We start from the raw sequence: 24,764 nt of genomic DNA on the forward strand, positions 1-24,764 counted from the left end.
CACTTAACCCCCATTGCCTAAAAGCAAAAAAAAAAAAATCTTAAAGTTCTACATAAATACTAGATATTATTAATTAGTATTATTACTCTTTTAAAATTTTTGATCAGTGCATATCTCAATAATAATTGAAAAAAAATTCTAAAGCCCCTTAAAATAAGGACATTTTGCCTCCAGTTTTGATCCTCATCCAGAGTGAGGCATTGTATTTATTCACATATTGGTGAGCCAGTTCAGCTCTACATTGTCCTCTTTTTCATCATTTCACCAATTGTGTCTGACCAAGCCTCAGCTTTGGATCCCTCCTAGCATTCACATGTGTGCTGCTGAATGAAGATGGAGAAAATCCTGCAACTGTTTTGACTGGTTCCACTACCAACTGATGTCACACAATCTCAAGTGGGCCCTCAACGGCTGCTAAGCAATCTTATTAGACCTCCCTTATCAACTCACTATCCCACTCTCCACAGTAGCTCTTCTGAACATTTTCCTCTCTTCTCGTACCTCTAATGGCTACCCATCCCCCCACTCTGTGAGAAACTCGTCTCATATTTTACAGAAAAAAAAAGCTGAGTCTATCCCATCAGCTCCCTCTTTTCTCCTCTTCCCCGTTTCTTATCACTCATATTCCTTCTGCTGCCATCTCTCCTTCATGAACCCTGTCTCACAGGATGAGATTGCTTTATGCTTTACCAAGACTAACCTATTCACCTACTCAAGCGATCCCATTTCATCCTGTCTCCTTCGAAAGATTGTCCCCTCAATCATTCACACCCTCATCACTTCTTTTCAAGCTTTCACTGGCTACTGGCTCTCATTCTCTTTTGTCTCCCCTGTCTTGAAAAAACCCTTACTTCTATCCCTGTTAACTATTGTCCTAAATCTCTTTTGCCCTTTGTGGCCGAACTCCTAGAAACGAGCATCTCCTGTAGGGGATTCCACTTTCTCTCCTCTCGTTCTCTTCTTAACCCCTTAGAGTCTGGCTTCCAACTCTGCCATTCCGTCAAAACCGCTGTCTCCAGGGTTACCAGTGATCCCTTTATTGCGTGATCCACGATCTTTTCTCAGTCTTCCTTCTCTCTGCAGTCAGTGACACCTGATCATCCTCTCTTCCGTGACCCTCTCTTTCCTTTAGGTTTTTGGGACACCACTCTTGCCTGGTTCTGCTACCTAGCTGACCACCCCTTTTCTCTCTTCTCTGCTGGAATCTCATCCAGATCATTCGCTCCAGCTGTCAGCCTCCCACAGGGCTCTGTCCTGAGCCCTCTTCTTCTCTGCTCCCTTTGTACTATTTCACTTGGTGATTTCATCAGCTAACATGGATTTAATTACCATCTGTGTGCTGATGATTCTCACATCTACTTGTCCTGCCTCAGCCTCTCTGCTAACCTCCAATCTGGCTTTCAGAGAGCTTGAACTGCATGTCTGGTAGACATCTTAAACTCAATATATGCAAAACAGAACTCATTCATTATCTTTCTCTTTAAACCTTCCCCTCCTCCACCCTTCTGTATACCTGCAACACCATCCTCCCTGTCCCTCAGGCTTGAAACCTGGGTATCATCCCCTACTCCTCACTGTTGCTCATATCCAATTTTGTTTCCCATATATCCTATTTCTTGTATCCAATCTGTTGCCAAGGCCTGCCTTTCAACTTTTCAACATCTACCGAATATGCTTCCTTCTTCCTCTGACACTGTCACTACTGTGGTGCAGACTCTCATCACCTCCCACTTGGACTATTATAATAATGTGATGGTGGGTCTGCCTGCCTCAAGTGTCTCCCCACTCCAGGCCATCCTCCATTCAGTCACTAAAGCACAGGTCCAACCATGTCCTTCCCGTATCCAATAAACTCTAGTGACTCCCTATCACATTTGGGATCAAATACAAAATGTTCTGTTTGGCCTTCAAAGCCCTTCATAACTTAGCCCCTTCTTCCCTTCTAGACTTCTACCTTGCTTCCCAAAACATATCCTTTGATCCAGTGACACAGGCCTCTTTAATCTTCCATCTCCTCACTCTGGGCAAGTTTGACTGTCCCCCCATGCCTGGAGCACTCTCCCCTCTCTGCCCAGACTACAGACCTCTCTGGTTTCCTTAAAGTCCCAACTAAAATCCCACTTTCTACACGAAGCCTTCCCCAGCCCCTCTTAATTCTAGTGCCTTCCCCCAGTTAATTATTTCCTATTTATCCTATATGTAGCTTGTTTGCCTATATTTGTTTGCTTGTTTTTTTTCTCCATTAGATTCTAAGCTCCATGAGGGCAAAGACTGTCTTTTACCCCCTTTTGTATCCCTAGCACTTAGCATATTGCCTGGCATATAGTAGACACTTAATAAATATTGATTGATTGAAAGATTTTGTATATTAAATTTCTGGACTGAAGTATTTTGTCAAAGAAACTCTTTAAGACTACTTTCACTAGACATCTGTCCTAGGTGGAATCAGGACTTACTCTAAAATATCTATAGTCATTATAGAAGTCTCTTGTGCTGTATGAAGTGAGAATGTAGAAATTAGAACGCAAGACAATAGGCAGGCAGACCAGAGCAGCTTCTGAATACCTAATGTTTTAGTACATTGTTTACTTCATCGCCATTGTTGATTTTATGCTTTTCTTTATGCTGTTTCCTATGCCCAGCCTTCTTTGCCTGTTGGATTCAAACACTGCTAGTAATTCTTTTTAAATGTCCATTCAAGAAAAAATCATTTGTGCCAGAAAAATCAGTTCATATTTATTCTAGCACTCCTGAGAAATCGAGCACCTCAGTTCTACCAACGGGGTCTTCTTGGAGTCTGAGGACCCGGGTTCAAATCTGCCTTTGACGATTATTACCTATGTGAGTTTGGGCACGTCGCCTAACCTCTCTGGCCCTAAGTTTCTTCATCTATATAATAAGGAGGTTGGATTAAGCTCTCTTCTAGCTCTAAAATAACCATTTTGTGCCTAATGTCATTTTATACTTAGTTTCCCATCAGAGTATTATGAAGATGACTGATGGGTAGCCCACAATCTTTATGTTGTTTGTAAGAAGATTTCAAGAGAATGAGAGCCAGGTCTCCAGCACATTAGGTAAATTCTTTGTGATGGAGTTAGAGGATATAGGGACAATGAGTCCCTATCTAGATATGATTGAAGTTGCAACATTATGAGACCATAGATCCATATGTTGGAGATCTCACACAGTGTGTAAGAACTTATACTTTCTGGAGAATATGAAATTCGTGTTTTAATTAGGCTTTTCTGCTTTTTTAGGACAAGGTAGATCAGACTTCTGCTCAGGGTCAGAGCAAGCTAGTGGAACCTGGATTCCAAGAACAACCTACCCGAGTCGCCTTAAATCACCAAGGTAAGACTTAGTGAAAAGTGGGCCATGGGAAATGCCTGTAACAGTGCTGGCAGTGTTCTGCCCTCACCTGTAACTTCAAACAAGGACAAACAAAAAAACCCCAACAGTTAATAGTGTTTCTTCTCAAAATTAAAATGGCTGTTTTAAGTACTAATAACAAAATTAAAGTATTGCCTTTGGTCTAATAAATACTGTAAAGAGGAGTTGTTCTTATGAGTAAATCTGAATCTTGCCATATATGTTGGTCAACTGTTGGCTTAGAACAGAAGTACGGAAGGTATACCAAGAATCCATTTTAACATTTAAATTGTAAGTTTGTTGTGGGCAGAGAGCCTGTAGAAGCATCTCCAAATTCCAGACTCTTGCCTTATAAATGATATCTCTATGTACAAACCACTGTCATCACTCCTTACCCTCCCACTCACCTCCTACTATCGGAATCCCCACTGATGAAATTTCATAAAATGACACTATTTTATGCTTGGAAGTGACCTTAAAGATCATCAAAGCCGAACCCTTCAGTTTTTTTTTTCTCAGATGAAGAAATTGAGGCTCTCCAGGCTAAGTGCCTAGTGCAAAAACTGACTCCTAACAGGCTTCCTACCTATACTTGATCCCCTCACTAAACTATATTTTAGCGAGCTGTAAGATTACGTAATCTTCCTTTCGTATAGATTTAGCCTTAGCACACCCTTGCTAAAAGCTCTTCAGTGATTCCTCATTGCTTATCCTATAGTTGACATTCACGGTGATCCATAAGCTAGTGCCACCCTCCTTTCCAGATTCAGCTTATATAACTCCTTATTCACATAACTCTGTGCTACAGTCAAACTAGACCACTTCCTGTCCTTGTATGCTATTTCTTTAATTGCTGTTGTTATTTTTATATTTTTGTTTATGCTGTTCCCCTGTGCCTGGCATGTCCACCCTCTGCCTTCTTTGCCTGTTGTGTACAAACTGATGCATCCTTTAAAATCTACCTTGAATGTTACCTCCTTCAAGAAGCTTTCCTTGATATCTTTTGTTGGTAATTGCCTTTCTCACTTGGCATCTACAAAGCCCTTCATACATCTCTTATCATGTCTTGTTTAGCTATTTATGAATGTATTATCCCTCCATTAGACTATAAAATCTGTGAGGGAAGGGACTAGATCTTAATATAACCTTTATATATATCCTCCCATAATGCTCTTCACATGGAAAATAGGTACTTGATAAATACTTGTTGAATATTTGTTAAATATTTGTTAAATATAAATATTTAAAGTCACTTATCTAGTGAGTTGCTGAGCTGGGACTAAGCACTTGTCTCCTGCTCTCAATTTAGTGTTTCCCTATATCATGGATTAAGTAATCTTTTAATGGCTAGCCTGGGAACCTAAACACCATTTAAGACGCTTTTATGGAGAAGAAGACTTAATACCTCTATATGATGAACATTTTCTTAAAAAAAAGAATTGGCATGTACTAGAGAAATGGTTATAATAATGACTAGTTTGATGATAACAGCTATTAGTACCACCACCAATAATTATTATATTATTGTTTTTATTATAGCTGACACATATAATGCTTTCAGATTTGTACTGTACTTTCTACATATTATCTCATTTGATCCAAATAATATGACAGAGAATGAAATTGACTACCTTTTAACAGACACAAAAAACTAGTTATTGATTTGGGAGTTATCTTTGACTTGGCTATCTGTGCACAGTTAGACAGTCAGCTTGTCTTAGATCAGAATTTATGATAAATAAGAAGAAAAGAATAGTAATGAGAAAAGATATGGTACAATTCAAATGACTTTCTCTGAATTATTTAAGTAAACTACTGAAAAATTAAAAGTGGGAAATATACAAAAAAATTGACATTGATTATAATAATTTCATCCAGAAGTAAAGCTAAAGCAAATTAGTTGCTACAACAGGCAAACCAGAAGCACCCGGAAAGTGCCTTAGTCAGTGAACATTTAATGCCTTATTTGCCAAATGGAGAGAGATGTCAGCCAAAGGCAATACTGGGTTAGAACATAAACTTGTCTGTAAACTCTTAAGAAGGTTGATGGACAATTGTTAGAAGTATCATCTCATAAAGCGAAGAAAAGCAGTGGAGGGTAAAACCAGTGTAAAGAAAGTTTGGCAAGATATTTGGCCTTGCAGAATCATTTTTAAAGGCATTCAAATATGAAAATGAGGAGTACTGCAAAGAGAATTAAAATGGAATTTGCAAAAAAAAAAATTTAAACAAACTGTTGTATTCTTCAAGGACAGTGGAACCACCACATTTAGACCCTAGCATCGCAATCCCTGAGGGGTTTATAGAGGAGAGAGAAATGGTACCAAAGAGAAAAAACAAAAACAGAACAAGCAGCCAGACTGGATCAATTTACATAGATTGGAGCTCCATCTTGGAGCAAATACAATTACAAAGGCATTGAAGGACTGATAGATAAGGAAATCTGAGGGAAGAGAAGATACCAAAGGAATGTAAAAAACCTTGAACCTTATTAATATGAAAAAAGTAATAAAAAGAACAAGATTAACTCCCATCCTATATACTCACTCTTCATCTATATGAAATCTTTATGGAGATCATTTATATATAAATTAAATGCACCTTGGATGAGGGTAGTAGTAGGGAATAAGCAGGCTTTCTTTCGCAAATGATGTATAACACTGTAGCACATTTCACAATTTGACTGAAGGTCCCATAAGATTACTTTATATTGATTACAAAAAAAGCATTTGCTTTGGTAGGTAAAACATTGCCTTATAGGCTCTATTACAACAAAGCATCTCCAGTCATATATCACAGTCAGAAGATGTATTGACAAAACTAAACCCCATTCAGTGACTCTCCTAATTTTAGGTGAGGCCTAAAGCAGGGTGCCAAAAGCATTTCTGTTGTGGTAGAGGAGATCTAATACAGAGTCCAGGTCAAGGAGGGAACCTTTGTGGATTGTGAGATTGTCCAGATGCTTCTATTTGCTGATGACACTGTGTTGATTGCATCAAGTCCCAGGACATTACAGAGCTTCCTGGAAGATTTGTAATCCCTCAGAGGAGTTTGGACTATCTATTAATGTAACATGGACTAAATGGAATAAGAATATCTATTGACCAGATTTCTACTTGCACCCAGTAGGACTTGTAGAATAAGTATATGTATCTGGGACGGATAGCCAATGGGCTAGGGGCCCAGAGTTGAAAAGGAGTATCAGAGAAAACTAAAGCGCTTCTACTGATCCTGACCTTCCCATAAAACCAAAGGCCCAGCTTTTCGATAGAAACTTTTCACTAGCATTGTATGATTATGAGAACTGGAACCACCACTGTCTTCTCTAAAGATCTAAAGCCAAATGTCACACTGAGGCAAAGGAGAATTATAAGGTGGGTGTGAACACGCTACAACCAATGAAGACCCTTTAAAGAGAAAGAGGAGTAAAGGCTCTCGTCAAAGAATGGTACAACAGGAAGAGAACATGGGCTGTGGTGAGAGCAATACATAGCAGATAGTGCTACCTTGGTACGAGTGAGGAAGGCCTCCAGAATCTTGGATGGAACCCCTCTGTACTGATTTTTCAGAATGATGCAGATAAGAATGGCATAGAATAGGCAGACATGGACAGATTTTTGGGCTGCATCGTTGGCGGAAACTTCGGAATGGATTTGATCATAGATTCATTTATGTATTTGAGTATTTCTCTAAGGAAATGTGTTCTGAGTTCCAAATAAACCTTTGAGATATCCATTAGATTTCATTATATACCCTATAACACCCAGTAAAATGTACATAAGTATTCCAAAATATTTGTTACTCTGTATGAATTAATTTATAAGTTAACTAAACCTTAGGGAGGAGAAACAACATTGATGATAATTGAAATGTGCTATTTGCAATGGCTGCTTCTAACAGCAGAAATCAATTCATTAGTTCATTCATAGATTCAGCAAACATCATGTGCCTATGGTGTTCAAGATGGCACATTGTGTTAGTTTCTGGAGATGAAAATTTTTTTAAAAATCAAATGTCCTTTTTTCAGAGAGTTTATATTTTAGTAGAGGATACAACAGATAAAAAAAGGTAGCAAGTTCAATTTAAGGAGACAGAACACATTAACAGCTATGGAGGGATCAGGAAAGTGTTATATATATATAGTAGGTGTCAACTGGTCCGAGTCCAGTACATTTTGGACTATGCCATATTCCCAACATGAAAGAAGGTATAGATATTTTAAGAGGTAAAGTGGGAATATATTCCCACAATGTGAATGTGGATTAGGTTTTCATGCTGTCAAGTCTAGCCAATAAAGTATTGTCTAAGGATTTATGTGGAATTTTCACAATGAAAATAATTTCATTCAGTACTTCTAGCATGAAACCATAGGGAAGCTGACCTTCAAAAGAGAGGATGCATATTCATGCAAAATTAGAAATAGTGGTACAAATTTTAGGGACTTGAGCAGTATATTTTATGGTAAAAATTCAGACCGTGTTTTTTTTGTTCAAAGGGCAAGGGTAGTACTCGGTCTATGTAAGTGTATCTTTTTTTTTTTTTAGTGTGGCAGTCAGGGTTAAGTGACTTACCCAAGGTCACACAGCTAGTGCGGGTCAAGTGTTTGGTCTGAGGCCGGATTTGAACTCAGGTCCTCCTGACTTCAGGGCCGGTGCTCTATGCACTGTGCCACCTAGCTGTCCTATTTAAGTGTATCTTAATGGATGTTTTATGACCTTTTTCATGATTATTTATTTTTTCTCTCTCATTCATACTGGCCACGTGGCCCTGGGCAAGTTCCTTCACATCTCTGTGTTCTTGGAAACTCTGTAAGACTATTATGTTTTAGAGCGGATACAGTTCTGCATTGGCAAAAGGCTTTTCCTCATCTAGGGCTTTCCTCTATCCAAGAAGGTCACAGGTCCAATCCCTAGCTACCAAATCAGAATGTAAGACTGAGGGAAAAGTGAAGTAAAACTGGGAGGTAGCTGTTAACTCTCAATTGTTAGCACACAAGAAGAGTAGCAGACATTTACGTGATCCTGAATGGCTGATGACCCAAAAGTCATTTTTATTTGATTTTGACATGTATCCTCATTCTTGCATATGAGTATTGATACCCATATGTGTTACTCTGAGGTTTCACTTCATTCCCAGTGAACTGGAAAAGCAGACAAAAGAAAGGAACAGTCAGTTTTGGAGAGGTTGTGGAAAGCCAGGCACAGTAAAGTATTATTAGTGAAGCTGCAAAATTGTTGCAACTGTCCTCTTCTATTAAAAAGGAAAGCCTGTTACATTTATGGCCAGGACAGGGAAAATGAGGCCGAAAGATTGGTGGAATTCTCCAGCAAGGGACAGTGCCGTGTGCCTGCCCAAGTCATCCTAAACTCTCCCTGCTAATGAAAGAATATCCAGTTTCCTCTAGTCTGCAGATGTCATTAATTCAGCAGGCAGGTTTATTTTGTTTGGTTTTGTTTTTTAACCCTGTCTCTCTAGGGTGGTGGCTGACAGACAGGTGTGTCTTCTAATTCACCTCAGGGAGAGATCATTTGACCAAGATGCAGCAAAGTTAGTGATTTCTCCTAATTTCTGAGTCATGAAAGAGCACGTTATAAAAACCATTGGGTTCATTGACCCATGTGACCAGTGGCTAGCTGGCCATTTCTTTGCAATGCACCTGTTATTTAGAATGAAAGATTAACTGTGACTTTCCTTGACCTGTTACCTCTCTCTGGCAAAGAGGATTTATTGCTTTCACTTGATTAACTTGTTCCTAAAGTAAGCAGCTTATTCTTGTTTGACAGTTCCTAAAAAAAGCTTTATCCTATTTCTGAGCATTATGCTGAATGAAGAGAAGAAGAATTTCTCTTGGAAACAAGGGAGTTTTGGGTGTTGTGGCTCCTCTTTTCACCATCATTGGAGACTCTATAAGTTGACATGTCAGTGAGTATGGACTTCTACATGTTGATACATTGATGTGGGATCTCGCCTCACTCTGAAACAGGCATTTATTTCCTAATTATATATCACTTCTTTATATAAAAATCCAGTTTGGTTCAGCAGTTTTGCCTACCTGGAATTTTGCTTGAGAAGTTAGGATAGCTTAGCATGGTGCAGAAGAAGGATCCATGATTAAGGGACCTGGGTTTTAATCCTGACTTAACAACACTTACTGTTTGTGTGACTTCGGGGCAAATCACTTAACCTGTTTGGCCCTCAGGATACTCACTAGTATAATTGAGAGGGTTAGATGAGATCACCTCTAGGGTCTCTAAATCTGTGATCTTAAGTCCTTGAGGCTCCCAGGCCTTCCTTCCTCAGAGACTGCACACGCTTATTTTCCGCACTGTCCTAACCAGCTCAGTTTATGTGGGGCTTCAGGTCATGTTAGATTTAGAAGCAGTAAATTAGAAACAAGTAGGTGGGTGGTATAGTGGATAGAGTGCCCGCCCTGGAGTCAGGAGGACCTGAGTTGAAAGACAGCCTCGAACACTTACTAGCTGTGTGACCCTGGGCCAGTCACTTAACCCTGTGTGCCTCAGTTCCTCATCTGTAAAATGATCTGGAGAAGGAAATGGCCAACCACTCCAGTATCTTTGCCAAGAAAACCCCAAATAGGTCAGGAAGAGTCGAACAAGACTAGTTGGCTAAACAACAACAAATTAGAAACATGAATGGGCTTGCTACATGTGGATTCAGTGATAACTGTGGTAATCGAGAATTGTCAAAAAAAAGAAGACATGGGACATTTACCAAAAAGCAGACCTAAAAAAACCCCTCAAAAAACTCAATATTCTTAGGTCATTTAGCGTAAAGGAAAATAGCCCTCTATTCCTCAGCAACTCCAGAGGTATCAGGTAGATAGACCATAAAACAGTCCTTGATATGAAAGAATGCTCAACTTAGCGTCAGCAGCCAAAGCTCCAAATCCTAGTTCTTCCATTTACTACTAGTGTGAAAGCTACTTTTCGCATCAGTGACTGTAAGGGATACATTCTTAACCCCGATGGGTAAAAGCTATTATAAAAGATAAAATAGAAAATGTGATTATGTAAAATTGAAAAGCTTTTATATAAACAAAATCAATGTACTTAAAAGCCATTTGCCAGTAGGGAAGTGGTAAAAAGATATGAACAAGCAGTTCTGAAAAGAACTGCAGACTATTAACAAAGAATGTTCCAGGTAACTAATAGAGAAATGGATATCAAAACAACCCTGGGCTTTCAGCTGGCAACCAGCAAATTGGCAATTGTGGGGGGAAAAAACCCCCAGCAACCCAGAGTTGTAAATTTTGGATGAGTTATAGAAAGATGGTCACACTGATGCATCGTTGGTGAAGCTGCAAACTGGTCTGACTATTCTAGCCAACTTTGGAATCATGTGAAGAAAGTGGTTAAAATGTCCCTGTCCTTTGACTCATATATTCTTTTGCTAGGCATATACTTGACGAAGTTCTTAAAAAAGAAAGGCCCCGTATACACCAAAGACAAGAAAGGAAATAGTCCCCTTTGTACTTGGCACATATTGACCATATATGGAGTATTATGCCTATTTCTGAGTACTCCATTTTAAGAGAGTCACTGAGGGAAATCTGAAGTTGGAGGAAGGTCACTTAGTGCTTGGATGCTTTTACAGCAAGTTGGGGGCTATTGGGAAGATTTCTTTTATCACAACCTGCATCCTCTTTAAGTGACAGTTTGTCCCTTTAAAAATTGTTTTTGCTTTCATTTTGAATTTAAGAAAGACTAAAAAAGTGAGCATATCTATAGAGGATTGTACATGGTGCTGTGATTCTCCCCTGTGTAGAACTTGTTTCTCAAATGTATATTAAATTCAACAAAAGTTGTTCTTCCCAAAAAATAATCAGTTTCTTATTTCTCTTTGAATTTCTTAACGTTTTCTAATTACTGCTCTGTAAATTAGAAGCCTCTTTAGTTATACGAATATAAATACCCTTCTATGCCGTGTAGCATTTAGATCGAAAACCGTGTTAGAATGATAATTTGAATTTAATGAATATAAGAGGCCATTGTAAACCATGGAAGAGAGAAACATTCAGCAAAACAACTGTAATTATTAACCAATAACAGGTTAATCACTTAGTAACTGGGTGTCCTGGTTTCCCCCCATTGAAGTGACCGAGCCCTATTAGCACACACATCACATATGACTGTAAAAATGTTTCATCTAGCCTTTTCTGTTACTCAGCAGGTGCTTTATACAGTTTCTACTTTGCCTTTTACACTTTGTACTTTATTACAAAATATTTTACCTCTCCATCTTGAATATGTTGCAGCTGTGTAAATATTGCTGACATGACCCTACTGTTGATTACATCACCTATCTGCCTTGCCTATAAAAACTTTATGAATAGTAGGCTTATATTCTAGTTAGGAAAATTATCTTTAAGATTTTGCCTTCAATTTTAGACTTCTTTGATCATCCTGTTAGTTGATCATTTCTGTTTATTCCCCATGTGTTTTATAGAAACATCATTTTAAAAATAGAATTTAATTTAATGTGTAACAGATTCTTTGTTTCTTACTAGCCTGGAATAGAGGCTAGATTATTGGAGTTCTTTATAGCACAGCTTTACTGTCTCTTTTCCTATATGTAAATATTTCTTATAAACCCCAGTGGATTATTGACTCCAGGAAATTTACTCCATTCACTTACATGTAATGACCCTATCTAAACATTTGGCTTCTTTCACAGAAGCCCTTCTACTCTTTTATGGCTTAGCAGTCCCATGATAGTCATGGCAGTTATTTCTTGGGTTTTGCTTACATCCTTGGCATTATAAGAATTTCAAAAGTTCATCTGAATTGATTTCGTGTGGAATTTCTATATGCAAAAATGTCTCATTGCAATTTCCCCCCTTACAGATTGTCATAATACAGAACAACACTATAAAACTAAATGGGATCATGGCTACCTTTATTAAGAGCAGGAAAGACAGAACTAAAAGTTTGAGAGGTCAGTCACTAAAGTAGGAAAAGAAAGTCATTTACCAAACAGAATAAACTAGATTTGGTAAATGAATATTTTTTCAGTGGCCATCGTGCATACTTCCAGAAATTAGAGCCATATTGGGGTTTTCCTCCTGATACATTTCAGTATCTCTGAACTACTCTGTCATGCACTGGTTTTGGAGGTTCTCAGAAGGGGGGTGTACTGCACTGCTAATGTTTTGCCACTGTATTCCTTTGTGGGATGAGGCCTGGGAGGGAAACCAAAGTGTTAACCTCAAACCTCTCTTTTCTATGGAACTATTGGTCTTGGTGACCCACTTGTGGACACTATTCTTCCTCTTAAAATCGATCAGTCATTCAACATTTATTAAGCCCCTGCTATGTCAGGCACTGTGCTAAGTGTTAGGGATACAAAAAAGAGGCCTGCCCTCACGTAGTATCCAGAATAGAATGTAAGATTCTAGCAGTGGCCAGAGCATACAGAGTAACAATTATCCCTTGATTTGGACAGTATACATTGATTAATGCAGCCTAAAATGAATTACCTTGACTTCTGGGGGACAGCTAAATCACACTGCTTGAAGTTAACCATGAATCCAAATTTTTTTTTCACAAGGATTGCTATTAAGACTTAGTTCACCCATTATATATCCTTGCATTAAAACAAAAACACAGAACTGACATGATAGGGTTTTACATTTATCTTAATTAAATTAATCTTTTAAAATTTGGCCTATGCTTGCAACTGGTCAGGATCTTTTCATATGCTGATTTTGTTATTAGTTACCCTCCCCAGTTTTGTATTACGAAGATTTGTCAGGCTTGCTGTGTTTTCATAAACTTAAGTTTATAAAAATGTGGAACAGACTTTGTCTTAAGACCAAGAACTCTCTTGTATGTCACTAGAGACTACTCTTCATTCTGTTGTTTTCAACAATCTCAAGAGAGTTATTTCATCCAGTTCACCTAACTGTACTGTCATTCCAATACTTTATGGCCAGAAGGTCCCAATTTTCAAGTTAAAAAGGACCTTGAGGCCATCTTCTTCAACCTTCTCATTTTATAGACAAGGAAACAAGAGTCTAGAGAGTTTATGTAATTTAGTGAAGTGAAGAGCCAATGTTCTTTCCATGATGTCATGCTGCCTCTCCATGGGTAAATTTAATTAGGGATACAACAAATTCTCTCTCAATATCTTTGTAGATGGAGGCAGGATAGCGTGGTGGATAGAGGATTGGCTTCAGAATCATGAGGGACTGACTGATTTCAAAGCCTTTCCTCTGACATAGACTGGAAGCATGGCCCTGGGAAAGTCTCTTAACTTCTCTTACCCCCGGGCAACAAATAGGTTCTCTGATTGCTGAGGTGGGACTCTTTCCAAGTACTGTATTGTCTTATTAACTAGCCTGGCTGAAGAATGAAGTGCATTGTTTGAGGTGGGTTTTCTAGATGACTGAGGTTATTAATTGATTCAGGGAAAGCACATCTGTGCCCATCATGCGATACAGAGATTTGCCTCCTGAAGTCCGTGTTACATTGGTTGTCTTCTTAGTTTTAAGACATAGCGGTTTACCAACCACAAATCTTTAACCTGTTTGGTAGCCAGTCATCAACAGCAGCTCCAAGAAGTTTTTTGTCTTTTTTTAAAGTATAAAATTGACTTTGATCTTTTAAGCAGAATAAACTTAATCAAGAAAAGGAAAGCTCTCTCCCAAACTTCATACAGCTTTAGAAACCCAAGAAAAATGTCTGGTTTTCGTTTGGTTGGTTTGGAGCTGTGATTTAACAGGTATAAGTAACTCCAGGTAGGGATGTTCACTCTGGAAATGAGTTCCCCTTATGAAAACTCCCTGAACTGAGATAGACAGGTACTTTATCTATGACTTAGAGTCTTAGGGACGCCTGCCTGCATTGAGAGGTTAATTGACTTAAGCCCAGGTCTTTGCTAACTCCAAGGCCAGCCCTTTGTCCGCTGTACCATACTGCCAAGGTTGTTCAGTCGTGTCTGACTCTTTGTGAGCACATTTGGGGTTTTCTTGGAGAAGATATGGGAGTGGTTTGCCATTTCCTTCTCTAGCTAATTTTACATGGGTGGAACTGAGGCAAACAGGGCTAAGTAACTTGCCCAGGATCAAGATATAGTCTGCACCGTGGTCACACCTTGGCAGACGGGCTGAACCAGGTTGAGGGTAATCGACAGACCTCATCTCCATTGGTGAGTTAGGGAAATGTCTATTCCAAGTATGTGAAGACCTTCTTAGGTAGATGAGAACAATTTATTCCAAAGACCATGAAGGCAGCTGACATTGAAGACACCAGGGTCATCCACTGTATCCCAAGCCATCTCCAGTTGTCTTGATTTTTGTCTTGCCACTGAACTTCAGTGAATCTGGAAGAGGGAGTGAGTGAGGCTGATGACTTTGTGCAACTCTGCCTCACTTAAATCCATTTCACATAAGATATCACCGTGTAACATCATGGATCCTCTTTGAAAATGAAGGATGAATAGCAACTGCCAGTGTTGGTTATTTAAAAATTAGATTAGAAATTAGAAATACTAATGTGAAACTACCAGATTTCATTTCATTAAATATTGAAGTGGGATAAGTTTTAACACAAACAGATATCAACCAGTGCTTAATTAACACAGAAGACTCATATAGCGTTAGAGCTGGAATGTCAATCCAAGCCCCTCATTTTATGGAGAAAGGTATTGAGTTTTAAGGTAGAGAAATAGTTTGTCTATACTTATACATCAAGTGGTGTCAGAACTGGAACTGGAACCCAAAGAACACCGGATTTGGAGTCAGAGGACCTGGGTTTGAATCCTAGATGTTGCTTTTGTACTAGGGCAGGTCATCATCTCTGGGATATAATTTCTTCATTTGCAAAAGGAAGGGGCTAGACTGCATGGTCTAAGTCTCTGAGTGACTTCTGGTCTGCGTATGACATACCCCTATTAGATTCCCTTCTTGCTATAATAATCATTTATTAAATGAGAAACTACCTTTGTAATTCTTAGCAGCAGAATTGACACCAGTTAGAACCTGAATCTATTTTCCCTCTAAGACCTAAGTCATAGCTTTAATAGATTGAAGGCATCAATTTAAAAAGCAGTAATTTTCAGCTCCAGACTGATTAGACACCAGCACATCTGACTTTACTAGATAAGATCAGCACCTGCCCCCACCTCCTCCACCCCCAAGTTTGTAATTATTGGTCAGATGGAGACAGAGCATTCCCAACTGGATGGAATGGAACAGCTTTAATTGAAGAAAACATGGATGGATAGGATGGTTCATCTGTTGAGTAAGGGTTAGGATATTGCCCGTTTGTTGATTACGTTCAAAAGTGTTCAGAGAAATGCGATATTGACATTTCAATCACTCAATATCTTGTTACTGGTATTTTGGATGTAATTGTCCCTCCCTATACTTATGACTTTGTGCAGCTCTTCCTTCCTATTCTAAAGAAGAGCAGCTTTGTAGATCCCATTAAAACAGATGGGGAAATAAGACTTTGTGACAGAGTCTGTAGCCTGGTGTAGCACTTAACTTCATTGTAGTAAAATGAATCAGTCTGCTGCTAAGTCAGGAGGTTCTAGGAGGATATCTCTAGATGCGAACCAGTCTTTCATGAAGTCATCGACAGGAGGACCAGGACCGTATACTCTGTTATGAGAATTCTTTTTAAAAAAACTGATTTCCTGGGTTATTTTAAACATTTTTTTCTTGCTCACGGGAAATATCTATCCAGAGGTATTAAACGGAATTAGTTTATATATAAATTATAATTAAATTGTTACTTTCTTATAGCGCCTACTCCATTTCATTTTGTTAAAAGATGTCCCAGTGGATGAGCTTAAGCAAAGATAGAACACTGGTGCTTTATACAGTTCCTGGAATGCAGTAAGTGCTTAATGAATGCTCTTTTGATGGCCTGAAACCCAAGTTCTTGGACAGTGATAGTAAATGAGTTACACAAGCATTTGTTCCTTCTCTTCCACTGTGTGACTTTTCTGTCTGTTTTCACTGAATGGCTGTATCCGAGGCCCTGTTTTCCTTTCCTTTAGCCTTGTGACACAGAGGCATCTTGAAACCCAGTTATCCCATGGAAATATACATATAGTCCAAAGTTCCACTTGTCATAGATAATTGCATTTACCCTTCATAAGGCTTAATCAAGATTTGTTGAACTGAATTGTACTTGATCAGACTATATCTGGCCAGGCCAGCATACAACCCACCACAGAAAGCTTTATGGACCTTAATGGCTACAATTTAAAAAATCCAATCCAGCAAACCAGACAGCATTTATTAAGTACTTTATTTGTGGAAGGCACTGAGGATGCAAAAGTTAAAGGGGAAAAGCAAATAGATTTCTTTCCTTTCCACTGCAAACTAATAACATAAAATGCTATTTCTGTGGACTCTATATTTAGGTAAGTTATTTAATACTTTTGAAATCTTATTTCCCAAAGTATTTCTGAGCCTGTTATGGGGCATGGCCTTAGTAGTGTGGTAGGTGAAAGGGGTTGAACGGGACAAAGAGTCTTGGTGCTTGTAGTCAATAAAAATATAACTTGAGATAGTTTGAAGTTGGAGTGAAATGAAAGATGAATGGAAAAGGATCATAGAATCCTCTGATATCAGTTATTTTCTTAGAAATCAATTTTCTATCCAGTATGCTGATGATTAATATTATAGCAGACAGGAGATGCTTCCTAACTCTTTAATGACAAGGGGGTCATATGACTTTTTTTTTTTAACTGGTTCTTTAATTCAATTTAACATGCATTTATTAGGGACCTACTATGTACGAACCATTGTGCTAGTTAGCTAGACAAAAATCATATACATTCTGCTGTCTAAGAGTTTACAGTGTACTTGCTCTGTGTGTGTGTGTGTGTGTGTGTGTGTGTGTGTGTGTGTGTGTGTGTGTGAGAAAGAGAGAGAGAGAGAGAGAGAGAGACCGTTTTTAGGTGGGGATAAGGAATTGAAGGCACCAAGGTAAAAAGCAGTAATTTTCAGCTCCAGACTGATCAGACACTAGCGCACCTGACCATACTAGATTTTGTGGTTAGCATTTATTAGAGTTGTGTTTAGCACTAATGCATTCTCTCCTTAATCAACAGATCTGTCAGCCAACATTTATTAAGTACCTACTATGTGCTAGGCATTATGCTAAGTGCTGGGGATACAAAGAAAGGAAACAGTCCCTGGTCTCAAGAAGCTCATGGTCCTAATGGGTGAGAAAACATGCCAGAAACTATGTACGAAGAAACTGTAGACAGGATAAATTGGAGATAATAAGAGGGAAGGCACTAACATTAAGGGTGATTGGGAAAGGCTTCTTGTAACAGATGAGACTTCAGCTGAGACTTGAAGGAAGCCAGGAGGGGAAAATGAGGAGGAAGAGAGTTCTAGGCATGGGAGACAGTTAATACAACATCAAGTAGGAATAGCGCTCGGTGGGGGGGCCACCCCCTATCCCCCACCCCAGTCAAGGAAGTAAAGAGCCAGAGGCTTGGGAGGAAACTCAAGGGAAGGGAACATACCCTATGATCATTTCCAAGGTCTAATAATAAATAGTCTTTACCCAAGTGAATCTTTAACTAAAATAAATATTTTACATGTAATAAAGTTAACATTTTTACCTAATCTGCTTATTCCTGCTCATTCTCCCTCCCTTCTAGCAACTTAACAAAGCTTTTACTGTACTTGTTATGGGACCAGACTGGTGGGCAAACCTGTGGTTTATGGCTCTAGATGACAGCAGTTTAAAGAAAGCATGATATAAATCTAGCCATATTAATGCAATGAATAATAATAGAAAACTATTTTTTTTAGGGTTTCAATTTGCTTTGATATGTCAGTAATCTAATATCCTGGCCCTTCATTACACACACACACACACACACACACACACACACACACACACACACACACACGTATGTGTATGTATATACACAAATATAAAATTATATATAAATAATATATATAATTTATATGTCTGATATAGATATTTGATATATATATTATATGATTTTATATAATTTCTATATTATATCTATATGTTTGGATATGATTAACAAGGTTGGCAGTCTATGACTTGCCAACACTTGACTAATAAATTGACAAATGATATTAAGGAACTTGTAAAATGGGGATGGGGAGATCTGTCTCTGGAGGAGCGCTCCTTGTACCTTGAGTGCCCCCATCACATCCTTTGAGGGGTGTGCTTGACCTCAAGAACTAGGTAAAATCAAGGAATTCTAGGATTGGAAAGGGATTTTAAAATTAAATTACTTTAATTCCTCCATTTTGTAGATGAGGAAATTGAACATCAAAGAAATTAACTGATTTCCTGAAGGCCGCAGGAATAGTTAGTGTCAGAATTCTCCTGACTCTGAGATCTCCCAATTTCCACATCTTTCTCTGGTAAAAACTAAACTGAAATTTCTGTTGAAGTATTCACCTAGACCACCCCTTTTTTCCCCATGTATTTGTGTATTATATAAATCTATTTTCTATTATGTAAATGGAGATAATTAATATGCCTTATATATATCCAATATATTTTGCATTTCAAAAGGACTTATTAGTTGATCTGAGAACCTAGCTACATTATACTGAGTTTACTCCATGGGGAAGCATGTTCAGAGTTCCAAACATTTGACTGCTAGTTGTAATACGATCTATTTATAGGCTGGATCTTAGTTTTATGTCTCTCAAAGAAGAAAATCAGATTTAGGGGAAGGGGAGAGAAATTAATTCAGCAGGCATTTATTAAGTACCTACTATATGTAAACCGTGCTGCTAAAGGCACTAGAAATAAAGAACAGATGGGAAAAAAAATAGTTCTGCCCTCGAGGAGCTCACATTTCTACTGAGACAGAAGTAACATTTACACAGGAAAGAAAATATGTGATTTGAAATGGGAGAAAGTACTAACAATTTAGAGGGATCAGAAAAGGCCTTGGGCATGAGGTTACACCAGAGCTAGCACTTGAAGGAAGTTAAGGCTGAGGATAATGATGATGACGATGATGATGATGATGATGATGATAACATTTATACAGCATTTAAAGTTTGCAAAAGGCATTATATATCATCTCATTCCTGACAACAATCCTATGAGATAGGTGCTAAGAAGCTAAGGAGAAAAGGCATTCCAGGCATGTAGTACCACCTGGGGAAGGTGTCAAGGTAGGAGATGGAAAGTAAAGTAAACAGCAGCAAAGCCAGTTTGACTAAAATACTGAGCATGTGAAAGGGAGAGTGATACAAAATTAGCTCTGGAAAGGGAGGTTGGAGTTTGGCACTTGGCTTTGAGGGCCTATGAGTACCATGCTAAAGAGTTTGTAGTTTATCTTGGAGGTCAAGAAGACATTAAGATTATTGAGCAGATTTGTGCTTTAGAAAAATTACTGAGGCAGTGTGTGGAGAATGGAGTGGAAAGAAGAGAGACTAGAAGTGGGGAGGCTAGTTAGGGAGGTTTACTTGCATAGTCTAGATGAAAGGTTATGGAAGCCTGAATGAGGCTAGTGTTCGTTACATGGACTATAAGAGGAAAGAGATTGGAGGATAACTTAGATATGAATTTAAAACTGATTTATAAGGGTTATTGAGTAATTCTGATCTTTGAAAGTCATAGCTTGCCTCATTGGAGTAATCTCTCTGTCTCTCTGTGTCTTTCTCTCTCTCTCTCTCTGTCTCTTCTTAAGAGAGGGGAGAAAATAATAACGGATAGAGTATTGGATTCCACATCAGGAATACCTTGGATTAAACGGCCGCCTCAGACAGTTAATAGCTATGTGACATGCCCTGGGGCCATGATACCATTTTGTGCCTTGATTTCCTTATCTGTAAAATGAAGAGAGATTGGACTCAGTGGTCTCAAAGGTCCATTTTTCAGTTCTGAATCTATGATCCTATGATTATATCCAAGTTAATTAGACATTAAATTAAGTCCCTCTAAATGGTAAGAGTCAGTGTTTCTCTAATATTGTAAACATGAAGTTCAGGAATTTTCAAATGCTATCCATTTTCTGTACTAGTTTTCAAAGTAATTTTTCTTTGCTGCCATCCAAAACATGTTACCAAATTAGATCTTCTTAGATTTCTAATTTAGAGTCCCCTTTTTTCATTTGTTTGGTCCTCTTGTGAATTTGTTGCGATGCTCTGATTGAAGTCTATGGAAAGTAATCTTAAAAAATGTAAAGTGTTAAAAAAAATCTATCTTCATTAAAAGAAATTACTATAAAGGATAACTCTTATTCCGAGGAATTGAGCAAAACTAAGGAAGAAATAGGAATTGGTCTTTGGGGTTTTATGTTTATAAAAATCAAAGTATTCAGAAAGCTAAATTAAGTTGTTGGAGAAATCAAAATGAATGGCTTTGGACTGTGGTCGGGGGAGGAAGGGGTATGCAGATCATAAAAGAGAGGAGGGTGGGGAAAGGCATGTGTCTAGTCATGGAGACATCCAGAAGTGGAGATTCAGTGGGTCAGGCTTCCCATTGTGTGTCATGCCTACAAAGAGACAGGGTATTTGGGCTGAAAATGGGAGGGATGGGTTCACATGTAGTATGTGAACAGGTGTCCTCACCTCTGGACACTCAGTTCCTCTAACTAAAAGAATTCTCAGCTAGGTTTTGAGCCATCTTCAACTAATGAGCCCTGTCTATCACTCTATTCCCCCAAATACGTTCCTGCTTTCTAAACATTCCTCCGTGCCTGGATGCCTTCCCCTGGCTCTTGGGATTGGACTCTAACACAGCAAACCTGACTGATGACTTGTGTGGTAACTTGTACTTTTAGCATTTTTCCAGGGAAGGAAGGAAAGAGAAAAGCAGTGAGTGACCTAAGTCTTTGGCAGCTCTGCCAGGAAACCTGAAATTCCAGAAAATTCTTCTGATGGAAATTCTTCTTTAATACTTCTGCTGTTGGAAGTGACCTCTTTGTCAGTTGTTCACTCGGAAGGATCCTCTTTCTTGGAAAATCTGCCTGTCAATACTTTGATTCCTAAGAATTGGGCCTCTTGAGGTTCTGAGTCTGAATTTTAGACCTGCGCAGGTTATTAGAGACGATATAGTTCAACTCATTTTGCAGAAGAGAAAACAGTGGCTCTGAGAGAGTCCTCACTTGTCGAATTGGGGCTAGAATCCACCTCTTCCATACCTTCCACATCTTTTCCTTACTGTTTTAATCTCCTGAGGCCTCAGTTAAGAAACCCTACTCTAAGACACCAGACTACCTCCTCTCTTTAAAAATTGACACCTGAGAGGATGTGATGGTGAAATTAGTCAACAAGCAGTTTATTAAGTGCTTACTGTGTATTATGTGCTTTGTGGTAGGATAGAATGAAAGGTAATAATTTAATCTCTGCCCTCAGGGAGTTCATTGAGTTCATTATACTTCTCTCTGTGGACATAGGTTCCCTTTTTCCTTTTTAAATTTGATGGTTAAAAGTTTTTCTCTTAAAATTAGCTAATTATTTGTTTTATTAAATTTTTTTAAAGTTCTGCATTTTATAAACTCAACATTTTGTTATTTAAGAATGCTATTAAATATAATACTTAATAGTAACAAATATGATATCGTTATGCTTTTGTGTTTGGTTTTGTGATTTGATGATTTTCTAGTTTTGTTTTTTTTAAAATTTTATGCTTGATTCATTGACTGTCTTCTTTCTCTCTTGTTGTTGACAAAAGAGTTCAGAGACATAAATTTTCCCCTGAGGACAACTTTGACTATATCCCAAAAGCTTTGGTATTCTGTCTTGTTATTATATTTAATAAAAAAAATTTTTTTTTTGTAATTTGTTCTTGGACCCATTCATCCTTTGGGATTCTGCTATTCTGTCTCTCCTTTAGTTTTAATTCTTTCTTCAAATTATTCTTATTGATTATAATTTTTATTGCATGATGTAGGTTTCACTGAAGAACCATTTTGTTCTGCCACACTCCATGTCTATTCAATGCTATTCTTCATCCGAGGCTACTTCCCTATTTGGAACTCATCTCTTAATTTATTCTTTCTCCTTTCTACCAGAACACAATGTACCTTCTTTCTGAGCTCCTTCTCCCAGTCTCCCTTTGGTCCCCTATTAACTTAAGCTAGATGGAAAACATATTTTTTTTCCAGAGGATGTCCTTCCTCCACCCCCCCCCCAAATTTTACATAAATCTTTACCTGAAACGATGTTTAAGACTGTGAAGCTTAAGTACCTTTTAAAATACTGATACTTAATTGTTAGAAGCATTATTTTTGGAATGTAAAATAAAAGGAAAAATCTCTGCAATGCTTATTGCCTGCTAGAACATGGGCAAGACACAACCTGTGGGACTTGGTCTCCTCATCTGTAAAATTAGGAGTTTGGACTGGATGGCATCTGAGGCCCTGTCCTGTTCTACACCTAGAATCTTATGATCTCCTTATGATTATCCTTAGAATCACCCAAGATAGCTTTTTGAAGACCTGAGACCTCAATCTGCTTTTGATTGCTATAGTTAGAAAAATGTCAATCCACGCAATAAAATAACATGATTTAAAATGAACACTGGGTCACTACCAGAAATATGAGGTATCCACAACAAATACTTCTGTCCCTTTATTTCCTAGTGATTTTGTTTTGGAGGGTGTTTTGTAGGAGTGAAGGTTAGGGAGAACTGAGTGACTGGCATTTGAACAGAAGTTGCAATAGATGCATTTGTACTTTCATGTGAAGGGTGGAGAGTTGAAAAAAAAAAGTTGTTCTTCAGAATAATAAACTCCTAGAAACTAACTTGGCAGGTAGTAACTTTCTTGGGGGTGAAAAATTCTATCCTGTGGATGCTCTGCTGTGCAGAACACAGTGTTATGTGATGTTGAAACTGCTGCTTTTTTAGAGAACAAAGTTGCCATATGCAAGTCAGTGAGTAAGAAATACAGTATTAGGCAATAATGAGATAGTAGTTGAAGTGGCAAAATCTTTTCCAGGTGTCACTGAATATCAAGCATTAAACCAGGAAGAGTGTGTTTTATGATTGCCACACACCCACCTGGGCTAGTGAGTTTATACTTTCCCTTTGGGTTTTTGGAAATGAAGGATCATAAAGATAGAATTGTGAATCAGTCCCCCAAAATCACTGATTTTTTTTTAAGAAAATCTATCACTGAATCCAAAGTACACATGGTAATAGATGATTAATTATTACCTAGCATTGTTTCCATGCTGGAGGTAGCATGATCTAACAGTCATGACTTTTTTTATTTTATTTGATCCCGAGCTTTACCCTGGACTTTGGGAGCCTTACTGTTCCCCTCTATATGCCTCAATATAATACTCTAATATGGTCTCAGAAATCAGGGTGAAAAATTTACCAGACCAGAGGTGGATCCCAGCAGTACTGTACCCAGGAGGTGTTTAAAAAGTAAGATGAATGCAGTGGGCATGATGGGCTTTTTAAACTAGCCAAAATCATTACTTGCCCCCTTAGAGGAACAGGCAAAGAGATGGTGGGATGTCTGTTGGAAGACCTACTTGTCAAACAAGTCATGTTTTTTATATTTTACAAACTTCCTGGTCATAGGGAATTTATATTTGTTAAGCATCCATTCATAGGTGAGTTCTATAAAGAGAGCTGTTAGCTTTCCAGAAGATATAACTAATAGAAAAAACCATCATGTAAATGGGGCCCCTCTCCATGTTAATCTCTAAATTTAGTTGGAAATAGGAACTCACGCCTAGAGTTGCATAGTTAAGGAAGGCTTCAAGAAGGAAGTGTTATTTGAGCTGGCTGTTGGCAAGTCAATAGATGTTGAGCTGTAAGGGCCCTCAGAAGCAATCTAGTCCGGCCTCTTAATTTTACAGATGAGGAAACTGAGTCTTAGGGAGGTTAAATATCTCACCCAAGATCATACATGTTGAGTCAGAGCTATGATTGGACCCCACTTCCCTTTGACTGCAAATTTAGAATGTTTGGAATATTAATGCCTCTTTTCAAATAGGTTTTCCATTTAATGAAAAGTATTATAAAACCCAAAGACCAGGTATATATGAAAATAAAGTCTAATTCCTGAGAAAGCTGAAAATTTGAAGATACATTGTCTTCTCATCCTAGCTGTTGAATAATTATTTGAATTGAAATACAGCATTAATTCAGCTTGTTTGAGTTTTTAGGTCTAGAAAGAAATTGCAACCGGATTGCTGTCAGACAAAAACATGAATAAAATGAAACATATTTTCAGTTTCAATATACTAAAAAGGGGAGAGGGGACTGCATAAGATCATAGATCTGAACATGGAAAGATTTCGGAGTCCATCCTCCTTAATTGAGAAGGTTAATAGATTTGCCCAAGGTCAACACAGGGATGGTAGGCATCTGATATAAAATTTGAATTGTTGATCTTCTAACTCAAAGTCAACGTTAAATCTTAGGTTTTGTTAATGCCAAGTTTAG

At 38.2% G+C, this 24,764-nt stretch overlaps 1 protein-coding gene across 6 annotated transcripts in view; it reads left to right on the plus strand.

Moving 5' to 3' along the window:
- Nucleotides 1-24,764, plus strand: part of GRB10 (growth factor receptor bound protein 10) — a 284,264-nt gene that overhangs the window by 120,497 nt on the left and 139,003 nt on the right. For all 6 annotated transcript variants that reach the window (XM_020981302.2, XM_078152260.1, XM_078152261.1 and 3 more), the window contains one exon: nt 3,258-3,351. In XM_020981302.2, coding sequence (XP_020836961.1) covers nt 3,258-3,351 — 94 coding nt within the window. The remainder of the gene's footprint in view (nt 1-3,257; nt 3,352-24,764) is intronic.

The sequence above is a fragment of the Phascolarctos cinereus genome, unplaced genomic scaffold (genome assembly GCF_003287225.1).
Source record: "Phascolarctos cinereus isolate Bilbo 61053 unplaced genomic scaffold, phaCin_HiC Scaffold_4;HRSCAF=312, whole genome shotgun sequence".
Taxonomy (NCBI): domain Eukaryota; kingdom Metazoa; phylum Chordata; class Mammalia; order Diprotodontia; family Phascolarctidae; genus Phascolarctos; species Phascolarctos cinereus.